The sequence below is a fragment of the Microcebus murinus genome, chromosome 18, assembly GCF_040939455.1.
Source record: "Microcebus murinus isolate Inina chromosome 18, M.murinus_Inina_mat1.0, whole genome shotgun sequence".
Taxonomy (NCBI): domain Eukaryota; kingdom Metazoa; phylum Chordata; class Mammalia; order Primates; family Cheirogaleidae; genus Microcebus; species Microcebus murinus.
The window spans coordinates 24,849,592-24,869,383 of NC_134121.1; the positions used below are offsets into that span (position 1 = coordinate 24,849,592).

The window sequence follows — 19,792 nt, forward strand, 5'->3', positions numbered from 1 at the left end:
CAAGAGAATAATCTTGATTTGATCCTTGCTCCTGGTTCTATGCCCTCTTCCTCGAACTTCTTTTACCTAATTTTTTCTCAGCAAATGGTACCACGCCTGCCCAGATTCTAGAGCCAAAAACCACTTGCCATCCTTCACTCCTCCCTACTCCAGTTTCATCACATCTAATCCATGAGCAGGTCTTGTCAACTTCACCTCCAACACATATCCCGAATCTCTGGAATGCTCTTGCATCTACAATAATCCCTTGTTGAAGCACTATCGTCAGGTTATCTTTCTTGGACTCCTGCAGTAGCATCCCTAAACGTCTCCTTGCTTTCTAGTCACACAGCAGCCACAGTGATCCCTTTGTGATATCCACAAGATTATGTCACTCCATGCTTCGAATCCATCAATGTGGAGATTTTTTTTTTTTCTTATCACACCTAGCCTGAATCTAAATGGTTTGGCCTGATTACAAAGTTGGACATGATCTGGCCCCTGCCCACTTCTCTGCTCACATCTCACCCCACTGCCCCATCACTCAGTGTCCTCCAACCACACTGGACTCTGTTTGGCACCTAGCATGCCACACTGACTACTGCAGTAGAGCCTTTTCCCTGCCTGTTCCTCTGCTCCACCTTCCCCAATCTTTGTATGGCTGGCTCCTTCCTGTCATTGTTATCTCCTTAGAGACTCTTTTTTGACCAACCAATCTAAAGTATTTTAATTTTCTGCATTTTTCTGGTTTATATTTTATGTATTTATTTATTCATATTTTTTGTGGAATCTGTAGCCTGGAATGTAGGAAATGTTCAATAAATGTTTTAAATTACATAAGCCTGAGCAACATAGCAAGACCTCATCTCTACGAAAAATAGAAATATTAGCTGGGCATGGTGGCATGCACCTATAATCCCGGCAACTTGGGAGGCTGAGGCAGGATAGCTTGAGCCCAGGAATTTGAGGGTATAGTGAGCTATGACGATGCCACTGTAACTCTAGTCAGGGGAACAGAGTGAGACCCTGTCTTAATCAATCAGTCAATCAATAAAACAAAACCAACAGATGGAACTTAAAATATTTTTCTGATTCCCAGCTGTCAATGATCATTATTAATACATTAATAACAGCCATATTTTACATTTATTAAATGGTTATTATATGCAAGGACTACTCTAAGTGTTTTGCATATATTATTTCATTTAATTATCCAGCAACCCTTCCCTTCAAGGTAGTTATTATTTTCATTTTACATATGAGGAAACTGAGGCATGGAAAAGTTATGTGATTTGCCCAAGGTGGCACAACTGAAAAATGGCAAAGCCATGATTGAAACCAGGTAGACTGATTTCGGGACCTCCATGCTTACCTCCTTAATATTTCATTATTATGATAATTACAAATACCAGTAATGATAAGCAGCATTAATTAAATATCTATTATGTGCCACATAGCTGGGCTTTTTACTTAGGTTAATGTAATCTTTACAATACCCTATGTGATGTTATTATACTGATTTTACAGATGTAAAAACAAGGTCAAAGAAGTCAAATTTCTGGCCCATGATCAAACAGCAAAAAAAAAAAAGGCACAGCCAGGATTCCAACCCTGCTGTGAGTCCAAATCCATGTTCTTTCTACTGTACCTTTGTGCTCACATTTCCTCTAAAAAGACTGAACTTTTTTCCATTGTCCATAAACTAAGAACTCAGACACTCCCATTGCTTCTGAGAAAATCTTTCATATTTGCAATTTCCTCAACTCTTTTTTTGCTCATTCAACAAGTATTTACAGATTGCCTAATATGTGCTGATGCGTTGTTATGTATGGGGAAGACTCCATCATTCTCCGTGTGCTGTTACGCTTCTCTTGCTGAGTCTGTTCTCACCTGTGAAGAAACTTCTCGTAGGTCTGGCGGAAGGCAAATCCTGCCCGACGCACTCTCACATTTTCCAGTAGTCCAAGGTATTCCACTTGATGCCGGCAGCGTTCCTCATCAAATATCTGTGGGGACTTCTTGTCATTGGGTTTGATGCAACGTACGTAATATGGCTCCTAAAGAAATAAATCAGCAAATGGTAAGTTTCACTGGAGAAAATTCCTAGACTATGGACATTAACACGAAATTAGTGTTAACTGTGTCAAGTTAAGCTCAGTGTCTCTAATTTCTTAGGCACATACTGTGGGTAAAGTAGTTATTCTTCCTTCTCCCTTGAGTCAAGGTTAGACGTTCTCATGCATTCAGCTAAAGTTTTTTTTTTATTATATTTTAGGCTTGGCTTCATCAGGAATAGTATAAAAGGGATAAAACTATGAAGTAAATAACTGAGACATGTAAACACTGAGTTTTTGTGTATTTATGAAAACATGGTTAAAGTAATTGAAGGAGTAATTCAATAGAAAAAGGCAGCAGTTGTAGCAAAGATCAAATGGGATGAAGAAAGTAAAATATTAAGGACGGTTATGGTACACAGTAAGTGCTCCGTTAGTGTCAGACATATTATTGTTGCATTAGTTTGTGCTTTTGGAAAACAGACCAAAATTCATTGGTAAGTAGAAAAGTTACAAAACCATCTATAGGCACCAGTGATTCTATGAAGGAGCCCAGCTAGGAACTGTACCAATTAAGTTTTGTATCATGCATTAGGATCACAGTTCCTTTTAAATATAAAACCATGCTTGGCATAGATCCTAGTACACTGACGATAATGAATAAATTATCACTGGATGAATCAGTAAGGTCAAATGTATCCTACTTATAGGCATAAAGAGTTTCCTTCTCTTCTCTGAATCCGTTCTTTATCGACACACAGATGCACTTTAATTAAGATATAGAATCTTCTATAGTTAAATTAGGCAGTTTTGAGCCCCACTGAAGGTTAGAGGTGGAATGGGGTAATAATTTAAGAAGTAGGAGAGATTTGAAGAGTGTAAATCTACTTGCATTTTCAATAGAATAACAGTTTTCAACACCTAAAAAAGAAACTCCAAATGTATACTTATCATGCTGACCTACATGACGAAAAGTAAAGTCATTTTCTTCTTTTTTCTAAGCCCTGCTGTATTAGTTTTCTATTGCTGTTATAGCAGATTATGACAGGTTTAGTGGCTTAAAACAACACAATTTTATTATCTCATGTTTCTGGAAGTTGGAAGTCTGAAATAGGTTTCACTGGGCTAAAATCAAGCAGGGTTGTTACTTTCTGTAGGACCTAGAAAAAAGCTCATTTTCTTATCTTTTCCACCTTCTGGAGGCTGCCCACATTACTTGGCTTGTGGCTCCCTGCCATCTTCAAAGCCAGCTATGGCCAGTCGAGTCTTTCTTATGATGTCATCTCCGTGGTTCTGACTTTTCTGCCTCCTTTCTCCCCACTGAAGGATGCTTGTGATAAAACTGGGCCCAACTGGATAACCCAGGATAATCCCGTATTTTAAGGCCTGCTGATGGGTAGCCTTCACTCAATCTGCAACTTTAATTCTACCTTGCCATGTAACATAACATGTTCACAGCTTCTGGAGATTAGGGTGTGGGCATCCTGGGGTTGCTATGATGCAATAATGATCACATATGTATGTTATATGTGTATACATATATATTAATATATATGTGTGTGTATATATATATAAAAAATAGTCATTTTCCCTCATTTCTAGCATAGAGCTTCAAAAACCTTTGGAATTTCTTTAGTGACAGAAGGGTCTTTGTTATGCTAATGAGGTGACTCATGGCCAGACCCCTAGATACCTTCAAGATAGGGTCTGGTCACCAGAAAACCCCTCCATGTAATTAGAGGGCTAGAACTTTCAGCTGCTTGATCTCTAAGGATGCTACGGGGACTGGAGATCAAGTTTAATCATGTGGTCAATGGTTTAATCAATTATTCCTAGATAATGAAACTCTGATTTAAAAAAAAGCTCAAGACACTGAGGCTTGGAGGACCTTGGTAGACATATTGATGTACCTGGAGGGTGATGAACCCTGACTGCATGGGGAGAAAAGCTCCTGCACTTGGACCTTGTTTCCAGACCTTGCCACCTTACATATCTCTTCAATATGGCTGTTCATTTGTATCTTTTATAATGAAACTGTATCATACGTATAGCATTTCCCTGAGTTCCCTGAATCATACCAGTGAATTACTACACTTAAAAGGGGGTCATGGGAGCCATCAAATTTGTACACAAGTCATATGGAGGTGCAGGTGGCCTGGAGACCCCACCTGTAGCTGGTATCTAAAGTCAAGGGTAGTCTTGTGGGAACCCTGCCTTTAATTTGGGGTGGTCAGTGTTAGTGGGATGAATTGTAGGACACCTAGCTGATGCTAGAGAGTTGGTGCTGCAATGCACGGGGCATGATTCTGCCTAGCACACCTACCTTTTTTCATTCAGTCATCTGTGGGAGAATGAAAAACATGACTGTGATATTTTGCAGCACCTTCCAGTAAGTGGTGGAGTGTCTGTCCTACTCCTTGAATCTGGGCTGGCCTTGTGATGTGCTTTAACCAATAGAATGTGGCAGAAATGATACTAGCTTATTTCCGGAGACTCATCCTTGAGAGGCTCTGTCCTCTTGGAATACTTCTTCCAGCCCAGGACTGGGCTGAGGAAGCCCGGGACTAAAGACTCTGTGAAGGAAGATGGCCAGTCATCCAGCCATGTCACCTGAGTGGGCTCATCTTAGCCCATCAGCCCTGGCTGGCTGCAGCTGCTTGGTGAGCCCAGGGTTGACTTGAACTGCCCAGTCAACCCACTAAATCAGGAGAAATAAACTGTTGTAGTTTCAAGCACCACCACATTTTAGAGTGATTTTTTTATAGATTGATAGATAACTGATATATCTTCCCCTATTCTGAAACGCCAATCCTTGGATTAGATGTTAAGTTTCAACATATTTAAGTAGAGGATCAATATTATTATGAAGCACAAGCAGAATCCTACTTTAAAAAATGATAGCCGATCAAATGTTCACTAAATCTGTAATCATTTTCAAATAGAGCATTTATATGGGCGGGGGGCAGTTGTAGCTCACTTTTAAAAAGGGTTTATTATAAATTTAAAACAAACTTAATAGGATGGGGAGGTCAGGGAGGTGGCTTGAGGATTTTCTACAGGTTTCCTGGAATAGAGAGCCTTTACTTGCTTGGTGAAAAAACTAAAAAAAGTGGTTCTGAGCATAGTAAATATCAAAATGCTACTACTTCTATCTGCATATTTTGGTACTGGTGTAACAGAATAGGCATTGTGCAGAATCAGGATAAGTTGGGTATTAGTTGTTTTGGTATTAGCTAGCAATGATAAAGTCTGTGTTTAATTAGCCAATTTATGAAATGAGAATATTAGGGCTTTCAGTTTGAGTAATGACAGACTAGGCAATTTAAACTGATACCCACGCTGGGGATAACTAGAAGAGGTAAACAAAATCCACAAGACATTTGCCTGAAGACATTGGAGGCTAACAAGACAGTGGAGAATCACTGGGCCAGAATCCAGGAAAGTAAAAACACCACAGAGGAAAGCCCAGGTTTGACACTGCCTTTCTCCTGAGAGAATCTGCCAGCTCCAGAGGAGGTGGATGGGGTCTGAGGAGTAGTTTTGGCAGCTTCATGAGGCTCGTGGGATTAGGACCTGAAAAAAGGGAGTCATGGGTAAATCCCTCTCACCCCCTAGGAATAAGAGTGAACCAGAAGTAGGCAATCCTTCACAGGGACAAGAGTTCAGCTTTCAGTCACCTCAGTCCTTGAAACTGGAATAGCTAATTTGGAATACTATTGCTCTTAGGTGCCTAAAAGAAGCAAAAATAAATTTTCCTTAGAGAAAAATGACATTAACTTGGGCCTCCAGTTATTTCTATAAATAATTTTGCAAATGTAGTATTTGGAACAAAATAAAAAAAATAACCAGACATATAAGAAGCCAAGATAACACAAACTAGGAATAGCAAAACAATACATAAACAGACCTGCAGGAGTCCAGATATTGGAGTTATCAGTAGAGGTATTAAAATAACTATGCTTGCCATGTTCAAGATGACAAAAAACAACTTTGAGAAGTTTGTATAGAAACAGAAACTATAAAAAAGAACCAAACCAAATGGAAAATCTAAAACTGAAAAATATAATAGTGGAAACTAAGAACTCAGTGGATCAGTAGAAGAGATTTAAAATGGCTGAAGAAACAAAAGAGTGAACTAGAAGGTAGGTGAGAAGAATTTTTCTGGAATGAATCATGAGGAGACAAAAAGAAGGACAACAAAGAAGGGAGGTTAAGAGGTATGAAAGGTGCAGTGAGTTGGCCTAAGCAACTGGAGTTCTGAAGGAGGGGAGACAGAAGGGGCAGAAGAAATATTTGAAGAGAGAACAGCCAAGAACTTGCTAAACCTGATGGGAAAAAAAAAAAATCAAATTACAAACTGAAGAAGTCCTACAAACTCCAAGCAGATTAAAAAAAAAAAATCGACACCAAGGCATATCATAGTAAAACTTCTGAAAATCAAAGAAAAGCAGCCAGAGGAAAAAAGATTATTTTAAGGAGCAACAAATAGACTTGATAGCAGATTTCTCAGAAGAATCTATGGAATTTAGAAGACAAAGGAACATTATCTTTGAAATGCTGAAAGATACTGCCAATCTAGAATTTCACACTGAGAAAAAATATTCCTCAAAAATAAAAAGAGTATAGAAATATTTTTTGGTAAACAAAAACAGAGAATTTTTCACCATCAGATCTCAACTGTAACAAGGTGAAATTCAGGTAGAAGAAAATGATTCCAGAGGAAAGGTACTACAAAAGAGGAAAAAAGAAATGATAAATGAGTGAATAAATACAAATGGATACTGACGATATGCAATAACAGTAATGCCTTACTGGATTTTAGTGTGTATATATGTGAGTGTGAGATACATAATTAAAATATGTAAGTTAGGAGGGAAGTAAATGGAATTAAAATGTTTCACTGGCTTTGTTTTGTGCAGGAGGAAGGTGGTAAAAGTAGCACTAATATTAGATTTTTATATTCAAGAATGATATTGTAGTAAGTTAAATAACCACCAAAATGATATTAAGATGTAAATCTTCCTAAATAATAAAGAAAATAAATGGAATAATAAAAAATAATTGTAACACTGGGGGAAGGGAAAGGGTGCCTTCTTAGGTACCACTAAACATTCTGACTCAAAAGACTCATAGGCTACATTTGGCACCAATCTTCTCAGAAAAACAAGAACACAGCTTGCAGCAAGCAGTGTCCATGTCCTTGCAGCAGTCCAAACAGCAGCCAGGTGGCAGCGCAGGTGCAAGGAGATGAGAGTCCCACTGGCCAGGTGTGGGAGATGCCCTTGGCTTCAAAGCCTCACAGGAGCCAACCTCTCTTAGAACACCTCAGCAGATACAGTTTCCGGGGTCCCTGCAAAGGACACGCCTAACACAGAGTCACTGAGCTTAGGCAAACCCAAAGTTTATTACCCTCACCAGAGATTTATCATTTTCACAGTATAGATGCACTTTACCAACAGGGTAATTTTTACCAGAAGCAATGTTGCTTAGTGATATAGTTGATCTATATTTTACTAGGTTACCAGGGGAACAGAGCTAGAAATTTAACTGAAGTTGTCAAGCAGAAGGAACAGAGTTTTACCTTTTGCCCACAACAATCAATCTAAAAGAAGGTTAGAAAGGAAAAGAAATACAGAACAGTCACATAGAAAGCACTAATGAGATGGCTAATTTAAATGCAACATACAGTAACTACATTAAAAATAAATGGACAAAACGATTCATCCAAAAAATAAAAATTGTCAGAATGGAGTAAAAAAACCAAACTAACTATATATTACTTATGAAAGACACACTTAAAACATAAGGATATTGAAAGATTGAAAGTAAAAGGATGAAAAAGATATACCATGCAAACTCTAGCCAAAAGAAAAGCTGGCGTAGCTATATTATTTATGCAAAGCAGACTTCAAGGCAAAAAGCAATATGGAAATAGAGACATTTCATAGTGATAAATGACTCAAACACCAGGAAGATATAGCAGTTCTAACTTGAATGAACCTAATAAATTCTCTAAATATTTGAAGAAAAAGTTGAAGGTACAATGAGGACAAGTAGACAAATTCAAAATCAAAGTAGATTTTAGCATACCTTTCAACACTGACAAAACAAAGAAATCAGTAAGAAAACAGAAAAGTTGGAACAATATGATTAGCAAACTTGACCTAACGAACTTATATAGAATACTGAATGCAAATTATTATTATTATTTTTTTTTATTATTTATTTATTTTTTTTGAGACAGAGTCTTGCTTTGTTGCCCAGGCTAGAGTGAGTGCCATGGCATCAGCCTAGCTCACAGCAACCTCAAACTCCTGGGCTCAAGCAATCCTGCTGCCTCAGCCTCCCGAGTAGCTGGGACTACAGGCATGCGCCACCATGCCCGGCTAATTTTTTCTGTATATATTAGTTGGCCAATTAATTTCTTTCTATTTATAGTAGAGACGGGGTCTCACTCTTGCTCAGGCTGGTTTCGAACTCCTGACCTCGAGCAATCCGCCTGCCTCGGCCTCCCAAGTGCTAGGATTACAGGCGTGAGCCACCGCGCCCGGCCGCAAATTATTTTTAAACACAAAGAAAACATACACAGGAAGCAAATTTAGCAAACTTCTAAGTATTGAAATCACAGAGTATGTCCTCTGATAAAATAAGACTAAGCTAGAAATCAAGAGCAAAAAGGTAATTAGAAAATCCTATATGTTTGAAAATTAGGAAATATACTTTTAAATAACCCTTAGGTGAATAAGAAAATTACAATGGGAATTAGAACATAATTGGAACTGAATAATTTATAAAACCATGTGGATAAGGCCATCTTAATATAAGGCATCATGATCTAAGTAGTATAAGTAACTTTACTAAACAGAAACCAGCTGAATGGAATTTTACCAGGACTGAGTGATTATGCACATGAAGTGGTTACACTGGATGAGACACTAATGACCAGCCAAGACGCTGGGGAGAAGCCCTTTCATCTGATTAGTAAGATAAAAGTCTGCAGTAAGGAATTTAGTGGAAATACTTTCTTTGTATTTAATCAGCATTCTGTCTCAATTTATACATGCCGCCTCCTCTCTCATTTATAAATATCCAGACTGACTCAGCCTAAAAATTCCTAAATTTGGCAAATTCAAAGTGTCTTATAAAGGTTAAATTGCAAAAGTGAATAGTGATCTTATTCTCTTGAACTTTTAAACCTGTTATGTGAAAAACATTATTTATGAAAGTACACTAATCAATATGTATATTAGCGAGAAGACATTATTTAAATATATATCTATTTAACCTGCTTTGAACACTGTCAAATGGAGTCAAGGCAAATTCAAGCTCATTTAATAATTTACTGGCCATCTACTTATTGTACTTTATTAGGTAAGAAGAAATATATGCAATTAATAGAACCCATTCTCTATATTCAAAAGACTTATAATTTAGGTGGGGAGATAAGACATACACTTAAAACACTGTGTGGACTCAGAAAAGGTGAGGAGTTAGGGACTTCCACTTTTGATAACGGAGGACTAGGTAATGCACATCAACCTTTTCGATGAAGTCACTAAAAAAAGGTGCCAGACAAAATATGGGGAAAAGGTCTTCTTTTTTTTTTTAAAGCATTACAGCATTGTTTAATTCTTCATGCAGTCTAACTCTAGACAAATTTGTCTCATCTCTTTCCTTTCTCAAGTGAATGGTAACTAATAAGTATTTTTTTTAGCGTATTATGGGGGTACAAGTGTTAAGGTTACATATATTGCCCATGCCCCCCCTCTCCCCACGAGTAAGAGCTTCAAGCGTGTCCCTCCCCCAAATGTTGCACATCTTACTCGTTTTGGTTGCATATACCCATCCCTTCCTCCCCACTGCCCCCTCCTGACACCTGATATATGTTACGCCTATATGTCTACTCAGGTGTTGATCCGTTAATACCAATTTGCTGGTCAGTACATGTGGTGCTGGTTTTTCCATTCTTGAGATACTTCACTTAGTAGAATGGGTTCCAGCTGTATCCAGGAATATACAAGAGGTGGTATATTATCGTTGTTTCTTAAAGCTGAGTAGTATTCCATGGTATACATATACCACATTTTATTAATCCACTCATGAATTGATGGGCACTTGGGTTATTTCCACAGCTTTGCAATTGTGAATTGTGCTGCTATAAACATTCGAGTGCAGGTGTCTTTTTCATAAAGTGACTTTTGATCTTTTGGGTAGATGCCCAGTAGTGGAATTGCTGGATCAAATGGTAGATCTACTTATATCGCTTTGAGGTATCTCCATATTGCTTTCCACGGAGGTCGAACTAGTTTGCAGTCCCACCTGCAGTGTAGAAGTGTTCCTCTCTCTCTGCATCCATGCCAGCATTTGTTGTTTGGGGACTTTTTGATAAAGGCCATTCTCACTGGAGTTAAGTGATATCTCATTGTGGTTTTGATTTGCATTTCCCTGATGATTAGAGATGTTGAACATTTTTTCATATGTTTGTTGGCCATTATTCTGTCTTCTTTTGAGAAGTTTCTGTTCATGTCCTTTGCCCATTTTTTGATAGGGCTGTTTGATTTTTTCTTGCTGATTTTCCTGAGTTCTAAATAGATTCTAGTTATCAGTCCTTTATCAAATATGTAGCTTGCAAAAATTTTCTCCCATTCTGTGGGTTGTCTGTTTGCTCTCTTGACAGTTTCTTTGCCTGTGCAGAAGCTTTTTAATTTGATCAGGTCCCATTTGTTTATTTTTGTTGCTGTTGTGATTGCCTTGGGGGTCTTCTTCATAAATTCTTTGCCTAGGCCAATGTCTAGAAGGGTATTTCTGGCCGGTTGCGGTGGCTCACGCCTGTAACCCCAGCTCTCTGGGAGGCGGAGGCTGGAGGATTGCTTGAGGTCAGGAGTTTGAAACCAGCCTGAGCAAGAGTGAGACCCTGCCTCTACTATAAATAGAAAGAAATTAATTGGCCAACTAATATATATAGAAAAAATTAGCCAGGCATGGTGGCACATGCCTGTAGTTCCAGCTACTCGGGAGGCTGAGGCAGGAGGATTGCTTGAGCCCAGGAGTGTGAGGTTGCTGTGAGCGAGGCTGACGCCACGGCATTCATTCTAGTCTGGGCAAGAAAGCGAGACTCTGTCTCAAAAAAAAAAAAAAAAGAAGGCTATTTCCAACATTTTCCTTTAGAATTCTAATAGTTTCATACCTAAGGTTCAAGTCTGTTACCCAGCGTGAGTTGATTTTTGTGAAAGGTGAAAGGTGTGGTTCTTGTTTCAGTCTTCTACATGTGGCTATCCAGTTTTCCCAGCACCATTTATTGAATAAGGATTATTTTCCCCAGTGTATGTATGTTTTTGTCTGCTTTGTCGAAGATTAATTGGCTATATGAGGATGGTTTTATATCTGGGTTCTCTGTTCTATTCTACTGGTCAATGTCCCTGTTCTTGTGCCAGTATCATGCTGTTTTAATGACTATAGCCTTGTAGTATAGTTTGAAGTCTGGTAAATTGATACCTTCTATTTTGTTTTTATTGCCTAGGATTGATTTTGCTATACGGGGTCTTCTCTGGTTCCATATGAAGCGTAAGAAAAGGTCTTCTTAAATGCATCATAGAGCTAACAAGATAGTGAGGAAGTACCTGGCCAAAATCAGAAGACTAAAATCCAGAGGAGTAGGCCCACCCTTCAGGGCAGCTTTTGCCTCAGTAGATACTGTTGATCTGGAAAAGGCAGTCACAAGGCTGAGCAGGGCTTCTGACCACGGTGGGCCTGGGGGAGGAAGTGGGAACCTGAGGCTTTGGATGAGGGGCTGTCCTCTGGTCTGGAATCTGGAATAACTAAACCTGAGAGTTAAAAGTGAATAGAAAATAACTTGGCCCCTTCAGGGATGGCAACTCATATAGGCAATTTTCCTTATTGATAGTGGGTGATTATTTCTAGTTCACTCTAGATGTAGCCCTTTGAAGACCCACCATTGTATATGTCTGTGTATGTGTGTGTGTGTGTGTTATATGTGTAGGTGCATAGAATCTCTTATTAGACACCCTACTTTGAAGAGGCCCTGGGCTTCAAGGACCCAGCCTTGAGTAACTATATTCACAGTTATCTACTTCAACAAATCCCCACAGGGTGAGGGGCAGCTTTAGGGGGTCTGATTGTTTTCCCCTTCACTCAGTTAACCTCTATGTTCACTTAGCTCCTGGTTTACATGCTCCTTACTTTTTTCTGTTAGATCATGGCTACATTCTAGATGTTGATTTTTACATTTTACCTAACATTTATGGTTGGCTTTAGTGGGCATCACATTCAACATGTTGCCAGAAAATGCATTATTCATATATAGTTTTGAGATCCTTACATTTATGTTTCTAAGTTAAACTGATCTCTAATTTTATTTTCTGACATTAAGCTTGTATTCAGGTAATATTAATCTCATAAAATGAGTTGGGTGGTGACCTCTCGTCTTCCTATCCTCCAAAATAATTTGCATATGACAAATTGGGATTATTGGCTCCTCAAAGGTTTAATAAAGCTCATCTGTAAATCCATCTGGGCCTGATGTCTTTGGCAGAGTTGGGGGAAGATAAACTTCTGATTAGTGATTCAGAATCTTTAAGGTTACTGATTTCTTCAAGTTTTCTCTTTCTTCGTAAATTAATTTTGATAACATTTTTCTAAAAAATTAAAATTTCAAATTCATTGGTATATAATTGTTCATAATATTCCAATGCTTAAAAACATCTCTATAATATCTGAAGTTATTACCCTTCTTTCATTCATATTGTTTTCTTTATGAGTTTTATTAGAGGTTTATCTATGATTATTTTTTTTGATCTTTGACTTTTGATATTTAAAAATTATTTTCTTACTTCCTTCTTTAGGTTTTCTTTGGAGTTCCTGAGTTGAACTTAACTCATTTACTTTCAGTCTTCCTTGTTATTTTATAAAGGCATACAAATGGATCACTTTAGCAGTATTCTACAAATTTTGACATATTCTTTGTCATGCATTTCCAAATATTGTGTAATTTCCATTGTGATTTCCTCTTCAACCTGTGAGTTATCTAAGAGAGCATTTTTTTAAAGTTCCCAAGCACATTGAAAAAAACTTTTAATGCTGATTTTTATTTTACTTGTTTGGAGGATAGAAAATATACCTGTATATATATTCTTCAAAACGGTTCAGACTTCCTTTGTGATCTAGTATGTGGTCAGTTCTTGTAAATGTTCCATGCATACTTGAAAGGAATATACACTTTCAATTCCCTGGGTAAAGGGTTCTTCTGATCTTTAAAGTTTAAATTTGGTTTTCAAAGCTTCTGCATATTCTTACTAATGTTTTCATCTGCTTCATCTATCAGCTTCTGACAGAGTTGGTTTAAAGTCTCCCACTATGATTGCGGACTTGTCAATTTTTTTCTTTAAATTTTTTTTTAGGTTTGTTTTTCTGCTTTATAGAGTTCATAAGTTCATAATAATCATGACTCTGCCATCTGGTACCTTGTTCAAATTAGTTTTATTGTCTTGGGTGTTTTCATTTTATTATTAGTTTCTTTATCTGTGTTAATAGCTTTTTTCTTAAATTCTATTTTCTCACACAATTAATATTGCTTTTCACCATTTTTGGGGGTAGTGGCTTGATATATGTTTATCTACCTCTTTAAGCTGTATCCACAGTGTTAGATGTGTCTCCTGTAAGCAGCAGATAGCTGGATTTTCCACCTATATAGTCTGTTCAGTCTATTTTTGTTTACGGTGAATATTAATTATTTAGATTTATTTCTACCATTATATTTTGTGTTTTCTAAATGTAATATTTTTCCTTTGCTTCTGTCTCTCTCCTCCTCTGACTCTGGCCTTATCTCCCTGCCTTCTAGTGGACTAATGCATTGTCTGTGTTCTTTTCCTTGCCCCTGCTCCCTCCCTCCTTCCCTCTCCTCCACACACACACAGATTGAGAAGCTAGAGCAGAGACTGCCAGCCTAGTTGCCTATCTTATGCCCAGTGTCTTCTTCCTACTTTGAAACAGAATTCTTATTTCTAGCTGGGTACACTGCTGACCAGAATGAAAATGTGCTTCCCAGCTTCCCTGGCAACTACATGCAGCAAATGGGATACAGCTGAAGTGCTGTGTGAGTGAGCCTTCTAGGAAGTCTACCTCAAAGGGAAGTTCCAGCTGCCACCTCAGACCAGGAGGACAGATGCCAAGTACCAGGTCAGTAAAGCAGAAAGACAGAAGAAATCTGGGTCCCTAATAACCTTGTAGCTGCTACACCGGTCCTAGAAAACCTTCTTTGTTCTTCATTTACAGGAAAGAAAAATAAAAATGTTTCTTATTTAACCTGCTAATTTGAGGATCTCTTTTGTTAGAAGCTAAATGCTATTCCCGATACAGAAATTGCAGAAGGTTCTAGAATTTTTATTTCTTCAAAAGGGATATTTAACTACCAGTTTTAGAAAATAAAATGGTTGTTTTTCTAGTCAATTAAATCTAGTTACTTAAATAAACATATTTCATAAAATTCCATGTTCAACTCTGTTTCTTGTGTCACATGCCTCCCTTCCAGGGTCACTTTTTTTTTGCTGGACAAAGCAAGCTGCAGCTGACATACAGAGAGAAGAGGAAATACAAGAGTAAAGAGTCCTAATAGCATTCCAGTCCTCAGTACTAGTGTCCTCACGCCTGCCCTTCTACAGATTTGATTATACAAGCCAACAAATTTTGCTTATTTGCTGCCACTTGAGGCCAAAAAATACTGACAAAAAGGAATAGAAAGCTACTGAACAGATGTGTTCCTGTGGCATTTGCCTAATTTATCCATAGCAAAGTAACAAGAAACGGTATAGATTTAAATTCTTAGAGAGAAAGTTGATTTAAAAAAAAAAGACAATGAAGAAGAAACCATAGGAAAGCACCAGAAGAGAAAGATAAAAATGAAGAAACTAAAAATAACAAGCCCCAGAATGCTGCCTAATTTATCAAACTTGTCAACAGCAGCAGTTAAGACTAGAAATTTGGTTAAGAAAAAAAAAACAGACTAAAGTTATCAAGTAGTATTAGCTCCCAAAGGAACAATAAAAAGCAGAAATAACTGTCAATAATATATCTTTATATTTCAACCATTTAAAACGGCCTACAGGACAATACTTATATACTAAAATTCCTCTTAAAACTCTCTGGTCAAGGCCAGGCATAGTGGCTCATGCCTGTAATCCTAGCACTCTGGGAGGTCAAGGCAGGCCGATTGCTCAAGGTCAGGAGTTCGAAACCAGCCTGAGCAAGAGTGAAACCCTGCCTCTACTATAAATAGAAAGAAATTAATTGGCCAACTAATATATATAGAAAAAATTAGCTGGGCATAGTGGCACATGCCTGTAGTCCCAGCTACTCAGGAGGCTGAGGCAGAAGGATTGCTTGAGCCCAGGAGTTTGAGGTTGCTGTGAGCTAGGCTGACGCCATGGCACTCACTCTAGCCTGGGCAACAAAGTGAGACTCTGTCTCAAAAAATAAAAAACAAAAAACTCTCTGGTTATTTTGTATCCAAAACCAATATATGGATGGTACATTTCATAATTCAATTAATGTTTTTGTTTACTTATTTAGGCCAGGCCCTGTTTCAGCACAAGGCTGAAGTTCATTCTGCCAGGCATGCTATACCTTACATGATTTTCTGAATCTGAGATTTTTCCCTTGACCATGACCATAGGAATAAAAGGTCAGATTTAATAAACACATTCATCTGGGGCACAAGCAATTATTTCACCCAGGCAAGTTCAAAAAAAAAAAAAAGCAGGTATAAAAATTGTATTATAACATTCACTTTAAATACATATGTATTCTTCAATTTAATTAAGTAGATTACCTAAAAAGTAAATCATATCTACATTCTCTATGTCAAGAGGTGTTGAGAGGGAATCTATTAATTAAAATGCATATTTATATATTTTTTCAATCTCAATTCATTTTAGTTTACAAAATGCTACTCAAAGTGGAAAACCTAATTTAAAAAAAAAACAACAACAACAAAAAGTTTTTTCCAGTGCAAATACTATAGGCATGTATTACATACAGTTAAACAACAAAACAACAATGAAAACCACCACCAGAGATACTTCAGAACAGAGCTACTCCTCAATACAAAGACTTTGAGCTCATGGTTCTGCCTGGAGAGGTCTATTTAGGAGACTATCCAATGGGGACGTTTTTATCATTACTTGAAAAACAGGAAAAAAATGCCCAGAAAGGTAATTAAATTCTTCATAGAGCTATAGGAACCAACTTGTTTGCCTACAGAGTCTTACAGCAGACTTTGCTCCACATCACTGACACATCTCAAACACAGATGCACAAAGCTTATGATTTTCCACTATGCACTAAAATACCACATTCACCTTCCACTGCAGAAAAAACACCCTGATACCTATTCTTTGCAGAAAGTCAAATAGAAAATGGATATCTAGAAAAGGAAATAATTACCTTTGATGCAAGGTTGTCTACTAAAGCAATCATAGAATTCTTAAACAGGGTAGCGGCAGTCAGGGGTCGCTTGGTCACCTCTGTAATGCTCAGTTTGCCTTCGGGCCACATATTCTTCAGCACAGGATTGGAACTGAGGAGCACAGAAAGAGTAAGTGTTACATTCAAATAAGCTGAATAAGAACTGCTAAGCAATCCTGCTGAACTGTATCCTGAGAATCATAATTGGACTACAGACTGAACTCACAAGGCCTAATTGAAAAAATGATTCCATCCGGAAAATTATGCTGAAAGTGTAATGACATATACTGCACCCAAAATTGAGATTTTTCCAACTAGAGTACATTTTAAAAATTCTTTTAAAGTGACATCTCTATTATTATTATTACCTAGGACCCTCAAATAGTTAACATGGCTCTTACCACATATACATAAACCAATTAGTTTTTGTGATGTTAAAGACGAGGACAAACCACTAGTAGGAAAATGATCCTTAACGTCATGGAAGAAAACATGAAAGTGAAAACATTTTCTAATTAAAACAAATATTCATACAGAATAGGTAACACTATAAAAGCCAGCTCTCTCTAAAAATCAGATAGGAAAATAAAATAACCATTTTCCACTGTCTCCTAGTAAATCCCTTTACTGCAGTTGAATTTATGAACATGTTTGTAGGCAGCATTGGCAGCTACAATATTTTATTGATATGATACACTGCTGCAATCCAAATCTAAAAATATATTTCAGGCCAATTTTCATGTTAAAAATTGTACATCCATTATTTGGCTCTATGGAGATATTTTTAAAAACGTGTAGTGATCTCAACTATGATTTTCTTCCTGTTTCATTTTGGGTGCTTTTGATTTTAAAAGTAATTGGAACTTGAACTGTTGCTTGCTTCCTGGAAACCTTTCTCTTGTCAGAAATTTTTTTCTTAAAACACTGAGGGCTGAAAAGAGAAAAGATTTAACATGGGCATTCATGCTAATCGTGCTGATTATTCCCATCATTTCACCCACTTCCTTTCCCCTGTATGAAAGTGAGGAAATTGAGTTGGCTGCCCAAAGCACCTAGTAAGTTTCTGTACACAGGTGCTCTAAATGACAGCTGCAAGATGAAGGGACGGACGGCAGCAGAGCGAAGAAGATGAACGGTGACATGAGGACCGGCTGGCTCTGCGAATGCAGACAGAGCAACACTCCTACCCTCGCCTTCACCAGCTAGCAGCGCCAACTGCCGTCAAAGGTGGCGATAAAACGCTGCAATGAGTTGTGGCTTGTGGACCTACTTTCCCCATTTTATAGTCCTATTCTATGATTTTCCAATCATACACCTTATATCATCAATAAAAATAACCTTGTAAATGTATATTGTTTTTCCTTAACTTTTCCATTCTCATCTTTAGCAGAAATATAATTTAAGGCAACAGCTCTCAACTTATAGTGCACATGGTACTTGGATGCCTTTCTAACACTTACTGAATACAATTTCCAGAAAGTAGTACTTTGTGTGCTTTGACAATTCTGATGCACGCCAAAAAGAATGAGGATCATTGGCTTTTGGTCTACGCAGTTTCTATCCCAAATTCCTTTTCCACCTTACTCACTGCTATTGGCCATATTTGGAGACTATTCCCAGACTTCATTACAAATGGAGGAGGGGGGAAGGTTGGAAATGAATGAACTAAGACCATATGTTAAACAGTAGAATTGATATGAAATGAATCCAAACCGAAACATACAGCCGTTTTAAAGAGAAAGAACTCTCAGACCAGCAGGTCATGAATGTAATATTAACAAAATAATTTTCAAACATTTTTATTGCTAGAATCCTTTTCTGAAAAGGGAAGCTCATCCAGAAACCCAGTATGTAGACTAGATAAGGGTAGATCTTCTCTGGCTAACAAGAAAGTAGTATGAAGAAACGTCTGTACACCTGGTATGCCACCTGCTTGCTCCCTTCCCCCCTCCTATACAGCACTTACATTGTATTAGGTACTGTAAGTAATCTGGAGATTGATTTAAAGTATACAGGGGGATGTGCATAGGTTATATGCAAATACTATGTCATTTTATATAAGGGACTTGGGAATCCGTGGATTTTGGTATCCATGGGGGGTCCTGGAAACCAATCCCCATGGATACTATGGGACAACTATATTCCATTCCATGTTAGTGTTAGATTTCTCACTGGAAATGAATCCACATGTTGTTTTGTTTCTACATTGGTCCTGTGAGTTTGGGTTATATTAGTCTACCACTGAAAGGCAGAGCTGTTCTCAGTGAGCTCAACCTCTGGGATGTGATCAATTCATGAAGGTGAATTATTATTCATATATATACATATATTATCTTGTGCAGCCTCTTGGTACACAGCAGGGGTCCTCAAACTATGGCCTGAGGGCCACATGCAGCCTGCCAAGGTTATTTATCAGGCCCATTGGGTGTTTCTGCCGCTGCTGCCTGTCGTGCTTAGCAGCCGACCAGTCCCGGGCCCACAGTGCGCATGTGTGGAATGTGCGCTGCACTCTCCAATGGCCCTCCGACGGTCTGAGGGACAGTGAACTGGCCCCCTGTTTAAAAAGTCTGAGTACCCCTGGTACACAGGCTGCCAACCCACCCTGACATTGCCATTGTCCAGATGAGGCTGTTTTTCTAACTTGAGTCATTTGTCCCTCAAAATGGGTGTACATTACCTGATAAATTAAACACTGAAATTTCTTCCTAAGTCCCTTTCCCCATGCCTAGTTCTTGCATGGATCCCCTCTCAGTTCTATGTCTCTGTAACTTTCATCATTCTCAGTGGATTCAACATCCACGCAGATGAACCATTTGGCAGTAAAACGTCTTGAAAGCATCATTTAAACGTGGTGTCACTACATTCTCATTTCCTGTATTTTCTTGAGCCCACGTCAATCAGGCATTTGTCTTCAATGCTCCATGGAAACCAGCTTTGTCAAGAGTTCAACCGACCCTGATGTTAGCAAATCCAATGGTCAGGCTTGGTCCTCACATTACTCCTGCTTTTGACAAGATTTGACATAGTTTATTGTTTTTACCTTCTTAAAGCATTTTTTCTTGCCTTGGCCTCTATGACACTGGATTCTTGGTTTTCTTCCTACCTCACTGGCATGCTCTCAGTTTCCTTTGGCAGTTCCTCCTTCCTTGCTTGACCCTAAATGTTGGAGTATCTCTAGGATTAGTCTTTTAACCTCTTCTCTCTTTTATTAATACTTACTTATTTTGTACTCTATGCTCACTCCCTAGATACTCTCATCCAGTCTGTGGCTTTAAATACAA

The 19,792-nt window shown here is 38.0% G+C and overlaps 1 protein-coding gene across 2 annotated transcripts in view; it reads right to left on the bottom strand.

Annotated features, from left to right (window-relative positions):
* MYO1D (myosin ID) overlaps positions 1–19,792 on the bottom strand; it is a 342,717-nt gene that overhangs the window by 199,616 nt on the left and 123,309 nt on the right. For both annotated transcript variants that reach the window (XM_012735561.3, XM_075994358.1), the window contains exons 14-15: positions 16,491–16,623; positions 1,870–2,036 (exon numbers count right to left, since the gene is read on the bottom strand). In XM_012735561.3, the coding sequence (XP_012591015.1) occupies positions 1,870–2,036; positions 16,491–16,623 (300 nt within the window). The remainder of the gene's footprint in view (positions 1–1,869; positions 2,037–16,490; positions 16,624–19,792) is intronic.